This window comes from Xiphias gladius, chromosome 24 (genome assembly GCF_016859285.1).
Source record: "Xiphias gladius isolate SHS-SW01 ecotype Sanya breed wild chromosome 24, ASM1685928v1, whole genome shotgun sequence".
In the NCBI taxonomy this organism is placed as follows: Eukaryota; Metazoa; Chordata; class Actinopteri; order Istiophoriformes; family Xiphiidae; genus Xiphias; species Xiphias gladius.
Window position 1 is genome coordinate 13,427,930 of NC_053423.1, and position 10,000 is coordinate 13,437,929.

At 45.5% G+C, this 10,000-nt stretch overlaps 1 protein-coding gene and 1 long non-coding RNA gene across 2 annotated transcripts in view; both read right to left on the reverse strand.

The window, feature by feature from the left end:
* Positions 1-183: 183 nt before the first annotated feature.
* Positions 184-10,000, reverse strand: part of LOC120786421 — a 12,138-nt gene continuing 2,321 nt past the window's right edge. Inside the window, exons 3-10 of the mRNA XM_040121866.1 lie at positions 8,651-8,819; positions 8,301-8,426; positions 7,927-8,132; positions 7,257-7,506; positions 6,764-6,871; positions 6,508-6,651; positions 6,289-6,368; positions 184-397 (exon numbers count right to left, since the gene is read on the reverse strand). Coding sequence (XP_039977800.1) covers positions 208-397; positions 6,289-6,368; positions 6,508-6,651; positions 6,764-6,871; positions 7,257-7,506; positions 7,927-8,132; positions 8,301-8,426; positions 8,651-8,819 — 1,273 coding nt within the window. The 3' untranslated portion in view covers positions 184-207. The remainder of the gene's footprint in view (positions 398-6,288; positions 6,369-6,507; positions 6,652-6,763; positions 6,872-7,256; positions 7,507-7,926; positions 8,133-8,300; positions 8,427-8,650; positions 8,820-10,000) is intronic.
* Positions 547-1,043, reverse strand: LOC120786954. The gene is made up of 3 exons (XR_005706798.1): positions 991-1,043; positions 735-878; positions 547-595 (listed from the first exon to the last, which is right to left on the reverse strand). It is a non-coding gene; the product is annotated as an uncharacterized LOC120786954 (long non-coding RNA).

A 10,000-nucleotide genomic window follows, 5' to 3' on the forward strand; every position in this document is an offset into this window, starting at 1 on the left:
CCAAGTTCTTCTTTGGGAAAATGCAACAAAAACATTATCACTCAAAATCACAGGGGCCTCGATCCCCAGCAGAAAACAAAGATGGGTACCTACAGATTCTCAACTAGCCAATATCATTTTTGCTTTGAGACTTTTTATTACATTTTACAACACTGCATGGAAGAGACCACAGGGATGCAGCAGAGTGCTAATGCACTCCGCCAGGCTCTACTGTAAGTAGGCTCGAGGGCTGGAGCGGCCCGTGGCCTTGTTGGCCAGGACCACGGTGGTGTCGAGCGCAGGCAGGAAACTTTGGTGCAGGTTCTGGCACTTCTGCTCCACGTTCAGGTTATGAGCATTCTTGACCAGTTTGTCCTCCAGAACCTTCAGACGCCTGCGTGCAACCTCCAAGTCCCGCCTAGAATTGAGGGTTAACATGAAAATGGATACATTCAGGATATCTTACGGAAGAGGGTCAAAATATTTAAAAGTAAGACATTAGGTGACGGGCTATAGCTACTGCTAGACAGACTTACTGGGAGCGCTTCAGTACTGGGTTAAGTCCATCCACCATCTTTGCCAGGTCATGTTTCTCCAGTGTGAGGCTGATGTAGGGCTGGAGGAGGAACAGAAAAAAAGAAGGTTAAAGCCGCCACGTTTCCACAGTGACAACAACTAAGATCTGAAAGGCTATTTCATTTCTGTGTTTCTGACTGCAACCGTATCATATCTCAGCTGTTGAGTGAGCCACTTACCTGGTCCAGGCAGTGCTCACGTCCAGGTCTCTGGTTGAGGATGTCCAGGCGTTGGGTGGCCTGATGCAGCTTGGAGTCACAGTTCCATATCTGACCCATCAATTTCTGAATGTCCTTGGTCAGATCAGAAATCTCATCCTTCATCTGGAGATTAAAGAAAGCCATAAAATAATGAGTAACCATCTCATAAAGTGGAGTAGAATCAACCCGTGGATGGTAGGCTGTGTGAATTGTGACTAAAATTCACTTGACTGACCTGCTTCCTCTCCCACATCATTTTATTCTGGACCTTGCTCAGCTCGTTGATCTCTCTCCTCAGTGAGTCAGTGGTGCTCTTGGCGCTGGCGCTCTTGGGCAATTTTCATCTGCATCGTCACACACACCGGCAAGGAGATGAGAGACAAGCATGCATAGTTCATATTTCTGGACCAACTAAAAATATTACTCTGGCTATATGATGAAGAACTGACAAAATGTCGATCAGAATGGAAAGAAAAAACAAGGGTTAAAATAGCAAAATGATCCTTTATGGCGTAACTTCAGTCTAAGTGTAATCTCCCCTCTCCTGTTACTTAGCTGAATGAAGCCTGGAACCCAGATTTTAGGGTTCACACATTCATTTGGAGATAAAGAAGAATGCACATTCTCATACTGACAGAAGCTTTACATAAAAATGTTCGTAGCTCTCTTTCCCTAAAAGCTGGTGTTCAAGTGAGCTTTAGAATTTAGGTAGTGGCAGTGTTGTCTTACATTAGCCAGGGTGAACCGCAGGTTTCCCCTGAAGGTAGAAGAGTCTTTAATCAGGTTACCAGTGTTGAGTGGTAACAATTTCCACTCCCCGTGAACGTTGATGCAGCAAGGAACACACAGAGAGAGACGACTGTAGACAGTGCACTCAGTTTTATCACGCAGTTTGCAAAGTGCGGAGATCCCTCCGTTACTGCATAGAGCATATGCATTCAAAGTGGTAACAAGAGAGATCTGACTCGTTATCTTTTAGTGGTGTCTTAAGTACTGTCTTCGCTGGATCCTCCCCCTGCCCACTTCCTGGATCTCATCACAGTCTGTTGTCTACCATACTTGCGCTACCTTCTACTTGTCACCTGTTTTCATCGTCTCTGAGACGAGTGCCCGTAAACCTCTCATGCCCGATGTATATATGTATTACGTCATAGGATGATTATTATCGCGTGTCCTACAATCCACTATAAGCTTTTGGCACTTTACATTGGGTATCCCCACAATTCCCCTTTTGATCGCTGCAAAGAGATCACTCAAAGTCACCCACAACCCTAAGCCTAACTTTGTTGTCGGTTACTTCTATGTGCTCCTCTAAGGGCAGGAGCGGTGGCATCATGGCTCTCGTTCTTCCCTGAATCGCAGTGTCAATCAATCTAACTGACAGGGCTGCCAGCCATGCCAATAGCCGGGTATTGCCGTATAAACGCATCCTAGCCTACCGCCGGGGAAATAGCACGACACTTAATACCTTTATGCGTACGCCGGAATATATGTGCCAAGCAAGCGAAAGCCTTTATTATTTACACTGTTATCTTCCTTGGTTTTCCAGGCGGCCAACCTTTGTGTCAAAGCCCCAACTCCCAGTACTTAGTATTATTGACAGGCATCTACGGCACACACTGTTAATGTCGTCCCCCTGTTTTTTCTATATGTACTTATAAGCGGGTGTGCCCTGTCAATAGCAATCTACTTAAGCCCCAGCCAAACACCATGAGTACAATTATCCAACAGAAAATACAAATGCTAAGCTGAGCCGGCGACATTGAATCAATTTTTCTAGCTTTTAATTCTTGCGTGGGTAGCGCGGTTTTGCTACATGCAGGAAGGGAGCGCTGTTTCCCTTTCCTCCTTTCGATGTCTTCTTGCTTCGGTAACAGGGGTGGACTACCCTGTTACCGATTTTGTCACCAGGGGATTATTCTGCCCCGTTAGTGGTGATCTTAGGTTCTGAGCTAGCCAGCCCAGTGCTCTCCAGTGCCCAGCCCATACTACATCAGTAGGGCTCTGAGCCCATAATCGTTGAGGGAGTGACTCAATCATGTGTGCTGCCAGGTGATGATCTGTTTTCTCCCTACCATGTTGACGTGTGATATGTGTGTGTTCCATGGTTGCTGTGTCGGTGGCATTGATATTTATGCGATACGTACGTGAAGCGGGAGAGTAGTGTACCTGTGGGATGGTTGTTTGTACCCAATCCGCCTGTTCCTGTGCCCTTTTTACTATACCCCCTAGTTCTTTGGCCTGATGTGCGGGGTGTAGAGCTAATGAGACATGTGGGGACGCTTCATCCCCCATCCTGTACCATGCAGCCTGTTCGGGAGTCAATAGGACCGCTGCCGCCACGCCCTGGGGTGCCACATAAATATTTTGTGATTCAATCGTCCATTCATGACCATCCAGTTGTTCCTGGAATTGGTCCTGATACCAATCTGTCGGCAGCCTGTCGTAAAAGAGGGTGACGTGAGGGGATCAGGAGGGAGATATAGGGCTCCAGGAGGCGATCCAGGGTTTCCACAGCATGTATGCCCAGAGGATACCTCGTCGCTCAACCGTGTCCGGCTGTAACAGGCCCCAGTAGATGTCAGCGTGCTGTTCGTGTACAGGCTGTAGGAGGTACTGACCTGAGGTGGCTTGCCCCAAACATGGCAGTTTCGTTCCATCGGTAGAGTGACCACCAAACCATCCGCACTGCACATTATCGGCGCCCCTAATTTCACCAACAGATCTCTTCCCAATAAATTCAGGCGGCGGGTGAGTGCACAAAAGGATGTGTCAGAGATTGTTTCCCCAACTGCGTTAAGTAGTGGCTTGGTTATCGGCAGAGTCTGCTATTCCCCAGAGAACCCCATTAGTGTGATGGATTAATCCGAAAAGGAAGCAGGAGGCACCGCCTTCATGGTAGAGACGGTGGCTCCCGTGTCAACCAAAAATGGCAGAGTCTGCTCTTCGACTTGTACTGACAGCATTGGATCTGCCGTGGTAGTGCTGCCAGAGTCTCTCTGTGGGGCGTGTCACTGGTACTGAGGATCCCACTCTTCAGGTGGCTCCCAGTGGACGGCCGGCATGTTGGTTCTATATGGCTCTGCCTCGATAGGCGGCCCATATGATGCCCATCCCCTGCCTCTGGACCGCCCACCTCTTCCTCCAGCTGGACCTCCCCTGCCTCCTCCTTTTCTCAGGTGGGGGCAATCGCGGACCCAATGTCCTATTTCTTCACAGTAGTAGCAACGGCCTCCCCCCGGCTGAGCAGGTCCACCCCTTACGCCTCCCCTTCGTCCGCCCCGTCCTCTCATGCTCCCCCCACTATAGCCCCTCTGCTGCTGCAATGGTGGTGGCACCCAAGGCGGAACGGGGTACAGGTCGGGGTTCTGATTTTGTTCAGCTGTCATCATTATTTTTATGGGCTCTCCTTTCTTCCTATTCTTCTCTTGTGTTTTCTGTCTAGCTTCAGTATGTTGCAGTTTGAGCAGCTGTGTCTGCAATTCTTTAATGTTATCTTGTTCCTTCTCGCATGTGTCTTGTGCTCGAGATAAGTGGTGCATGAGATGGCGCTCCCACACATGTGAATCACTCCCAGGCAGATCAGGGTTGCTTATCATAGCTGTTTTGACTTCTTCAGGGACACCTTCTAATACTGCCTGTCTGAACCACTCCTCTCTGTGTCCCTGCTTTTCCTGGATGTTGGCCAGTATATTTAAGCCATGTGTCTTTTCCCTGATCTATGTACTCACGGGGGTTCTGTTTGGGATCCCATTTCATTTTGGGCATTATTGCTGCGCTGGGAAGTGGATATTTTTCTCTCATAGCCCGCCCTATGTCTGTAATCACACGCGTCAGTGGTATGTCATCTCCAATCCTACTGGTGCCGACTTCTCTCTCGAGATCCATGACGCCACCGCTCGTTAGGCAGCGCTACCACTGCCCTAAAGTCGCCCAAGGCCAGTCTTTGTCCCGCAGTTAAACGGTCTAATTGGTTCAGCCACAAATTCCCTCCCTCAGCCACCGGGGGCAGTTTATCCACTATCGCCCGCACATCCCCTATACCAAACGGCTTGTATCTCATCCCTCCCCCTGACGTTATCAGTGGGAATTGGTGATGCCCTTGAATAGCTTTCTTGTGCGTGTCTGATCTTAGGGTTGGTTTTCTGCCTATGTTATCTGCCAGTCCGAAAGCTATGCCAAGGTCATCCAATCCTGCTACATTCTCTTCTACTCTCGGGTCAGGCTGTTCCTCCTCCTCCTGCTCGTTGTCCCATCTCCCCTCAAGCTGTAAATCAATTCGCGCCCTGCCCACTTCCTGGATCTCATCACAGTCTGTTGTCTACCATACTTGCGCTACCTTCTACTTGTCACCTGTTTTCATCGTCTCTGAGACGAGTGCCCGTAAACCTCTCATGCCCGATGTATATATGTATTACGTCATAGGATGATTATTATCGCGTGTCCTAAAATCCACTATAAGCTTTTTGGCACTTTACATTGGGTATCCCCACACCTCGGATGCGGCGCTGATACACTTCGCCAGGTGTGCTTGCAGACTCTTCTCAGGTCGCCGAGAGGGACTTTAAAACTCAGACCGCAACCTCTCAGCCACCCATTCCCAAACACCAGCAGAAATTCTATTCTTTTAATTTTTTTGTTGTTGATATTTTATTATTTCAGTTTACTCTTCAGTTTTATTGTCTGTAGATTTTAATCTTCCGACATTAAAGTCTAAATGCTGATTCAAAGCATCTCACACTGCCCGGTCCGGGAGTGAAGTGGTGGCGGTGAAGTACTAAACCATTTATTCACTTGGGGTTTTTCCTGAAAGTCTTCAAATTTAAATATTTTCAGGCTAAAAATACTGTAAACAACAGGGGGAAGCAGCCAACTGCCCAGGAGACCCCACATTCACTGTGTGTCAGCTGCTTTTTGGTAATGTGACTTTTAAAAATCCTAAATAAATAACCACGAGACAGTTTCTTGCATCAACCCCCTGAATGAACTTTTAGATGATTTGGTTTCTGGGCCAAACTCACCAAGTTCTTCTTTGGGAAAATGCAACAAAAACACAATATCACTCAAAATCACAGGGCCTCGATCCCCAGCAGAAAACAAAGATGGGTACCTACAGATTCTCAACTAGCCAATATCATTTTTGCTTTGAGACTTTTTATTACATTTTACAACACTGCGGAAGAGACCACAGGGGTGCAGCAGAGTGCTAATGCACTCCGCCAGGCTCTACTGTAAGTAGGCTCGAGGGCTGGAGCGGCCCGTGGCCTTTTTGGCCAGGACCACGGTGGTGTCGAGCGCAGGCAGGAAACTTTGGTGCAGGTTCTGGCACTTCTGCTCCACGTTCAGGTTATGAGCATTTGTGATCAGTTTGTCCTCCAGAACCTTCAGACGCCTGCGTGCAACCTTCAAGTCCGCCTAGAATTGAGGGTTAACATGAAAATGGATACATTCAGGATATCTTACGGAAGAGGGTCAAAATATTTAAAAGTAAGACATTAGGTGACGGGCTATAGCTACTGCTAGACAGACTTACTGGGAGCGCTTCAGTACTGGGTTAAGTCCAGCCACCATCTTTGCCAGGTCATGTTTCTCCAGTGTGAGGCTGATGTAGGGCTGGAGGAGGAACAGAAAAAAAGAAGGTTAAAGCCGCCACGTTTCCAAAGTGACAACAACTAAGATCTGAAAGGCTATTTCATTTCTGTGTTTCTGACTGCAACCGTATCATATCTCAGCTGTTGAGTGAGCCACTTACCTGGTCCAGGCAGTGCTCACGTCCAGGTCTCTGGTTGAGGATGTCCAGGCGTTGGGTGGCCTGATGCAGCTTGGAGTCACAGTTCCATATCTGACCAGTCAATTTCTGAATGTCCTTGGTCAGATCAGAAATCTCATCCTTCATCTGGAGATTAAAGAAAGCCATAAAATAATGAGTAACCATCTCATAAAGTGGAGTAGAATCAACCCGTGGATGGTAGGCTGTGTGAATTGTGACTAAAATTCACTTGACTGACCTGCTTCCTCTCCCACATCATTTTATTCTGGACCTTGCTCAGCTCGTTGATCTCTCTCCTCAGTGAGTCAGTGGTGCTGCGGCGCTGGCGCTCTTGGGCAATTTTCATCTGCATCGTCACACACACCGGCAAGGAGATGAGAGACAAGCATGCATAGTTCATATTTCTGGACCAACTAAAAATATTACTCTGGCTATATGATGAAGAACTGACAAAATGTCGATCAGAATGGAAAGAAAAAACAAGGGTTAAAATAGCAAAATTATCCTTTATGGCGTAACTTCAGTCTAAGTGTAATCTCCCCTCTCCTGTTACTTAGCTGAATGAAGCCTGGAACCCAGATTTTAGGGTTCACACATTCATTTGGAGATCAAGAAGAATGCACATTCTCACACTGACAGAAGCTTTACATAAAAATGTTCGTAGCTCTCTTTCCCTAAAAGCTGGTGTTCAAGTGAGCCTTAGAATTTAGGTAGTGGCAGTGTTGTCTTACATTAGCCAGGGTGAACCGCAGGTTTCCCCTGAAGGTAGAAGAGTCTTTAATCAGGTTACCAGCCATCAGCCTCAGCTCCCTGCAGTGGGACAGCCACTTGTCATAGCTGACGAGGTCGGGCTTGTATTGAGCGGCAGGAGCCTGGAGCTCGGGGTTGACCCTGTGTTTGATGCATTTGGTGGTGACCTCGATGGCTTGGCCCTTGTCCTGAAAATCTGCCAGGAGCTGAGTGCGAACCTCCTTCAGAGAGCTGGAGGGAGGATTAGGAAACAAGGTGAGATGCAACAGAAGCAGATTTCAGATCACGTTTTAAATCCAAATCAGATTCTATATAGGTCACGGTTTCCAGACTGGTACAAAACTGTAGCAAAAATCCAGACTGAGGCTTGAATTCCTCGTTTTCTGTAATAATTGCACTTCAAAGTGACTGAAGCCTTGAAATCTCTGAGAATGTTTGAAGATGAAGAAAAATGTGGATGTCAGCTCAGCATTAAGGTGTCCCTACTATTTTATTCAGTCTGTTTTGTAACAATTAAAACCCAAAAGATTAACATAATATGGACATACGGTTCAGGAAAACCCTTTAAATTTAGTGGATGATATTAACATGAAGTTATTATTACATGAAAAATCAACAGGATTGATTCAGAAAGAACTCGGATGGTCTGACCTCAGTTTGTCGAGAAGGATGCGGATCTGCTTCTGGAGCAGCTCTCTGGTCTCATTGGTAAGCTGCTCTTCTTTCTTGAGGTGAATAAGGATGTGGTCCTGTGCCAGGACGTCTCTGCTCAAACTTGTATTGAGCACCAGACAGTCACTGATGAGCTGACTGTACAACTGCTTCTCGTGGAGACGGCACTCGGCCGTGTCTTTCACCTGAACACACGAGAGCAACGTTGAAGACGAGATTTAAGTTTTTCTCAAATAAAGAGAGCTACTGAACTGAGTGTACAGCCACTCTTTCCCTCTCTAACGGCGTTCTCTTTCCTCCTTTGCACATGAGTAGCTTCTAGGTATTTAGATGTACAGTATATATGTACGTACCAGCTTCAAAGCAGTGATCTCCTGTTCCACTTGCCAAATGCTCTCATATATCCGGGCCTGCCACTGGCTGACCTCTGTATGCCGAGAGCTGAGATGCCTCATCGTGCAACGAGTGGCCGAGGGGATCTACAGGAAAAAAAAAAAAAAAAAAAACATTCAGAAATGATTACACTTATAATAATGAAATTAATAATAACTGCACAAGCGACTTTGCCTATAAAATGTATTTTCTCCAAATAGATGCATCCAACATCGCTGGCTTTGCAAAGGACTTATTCTGGTTTCAAAAAGTCAGATTATTGATATAAAATATAAAGAACATGGTGCAAGGATGGGCTGGTATTTCTTACCCGTGAAACACCTTCGCCCAGGGTGCAGGCGATTGCCTCGTCAAGCTTCAGCACTGTGTTCCCCGGAAGCTGCGGTCTGCCGGTCAGCAGGCCTTTGTTGTTGGACAGGGCGGGCAGAGTTAATCTGCTCCCTGAACACAGCAGCTCCTCTTTTGGAGCACGACGTTGCCTGACAATGTGACAAAAGGTTTATAATATAGTAAAACTTAGTTGTATTTCTCTTCCATGACTTTGTTAAACTCTTTCAGTGTTTGACCAAATTACTATGCAAAAACCAGACAATATTTTGAAACTCAAGCAAAGGTACTTACCACATTTTTCCCTTTTTTTTTCTTTAAATGAATCGAGCGAAGAAATATAAGGCGTACTGATCAGTTTCTGATAAGCATGCAACCAGTTCAAGTAACAGAACAAAAGTGAAGCCTCTCTCTCACTGCCAACAATTATTTAGAATGTGTACACTGTGATATCAGAACCCGGAATCATGACAACCAGCAGCTCACTTGCATAAATTAGAACACAGAACCTGATGCTTTCTCTATGGATTTACTAATATTTATATATAAATACATACATGTGTGTTTCATTATTCATTATAGCCCTTAACCTTTATTAAAACATCCACATAATAATCAACCAACAGCGGTGGACGATTTGGCCATTAAACTAAACCTAAAAAGACTGCACTTAATGTAAAGTTCCCCATTTATACCAGTGAAGGTAGCCTAAATATAAAGGATCAGTATGATACTGTACAGTTCAAAAGCACCACAAACTACAGCCAACTCAAAGACTCGAAAGTTGAATCAACACCTTCCTATAACAGTTTTAACAAAAACTGAACATTTAACCCTCATGATAGGGAAATGTTTTGAAGCCTGTTGTTGGACTGCATTAGTTTTAACTACTGTAGGAGTACCTAATAAAGTGGCGTATAAGTGTATATACATACATTTTTTCTTGCAATCTGTTGTATGTTGTCATTTTCTTCCACTATATACTGTATATACTATATACTAGAGCCCAACCAATACTGGATTTGAGGCCTTACACAGGTATTGATCTTAAAAATCTGATGACGTTGCCCGATACGTTCTCTGTAACAAACGCATAGCATACATCGATGAAGATTCCTTAAATGTACTTATTTAAGCTAACAATTACAGTAAACTAATAAATAACGAACACTGTAGGTTCCGTATGACAAGAGCAACACCAGAAAACATGAATTCTTTTTATAGTTTTATTGATGGTAATTACCCATGGTTTTAATTTTAATCACTCATCCAGTAATAATCATGGCTTTAAAATTAAACTGACTTCCTTATCATCCAAAGTCACCCTCGTCCA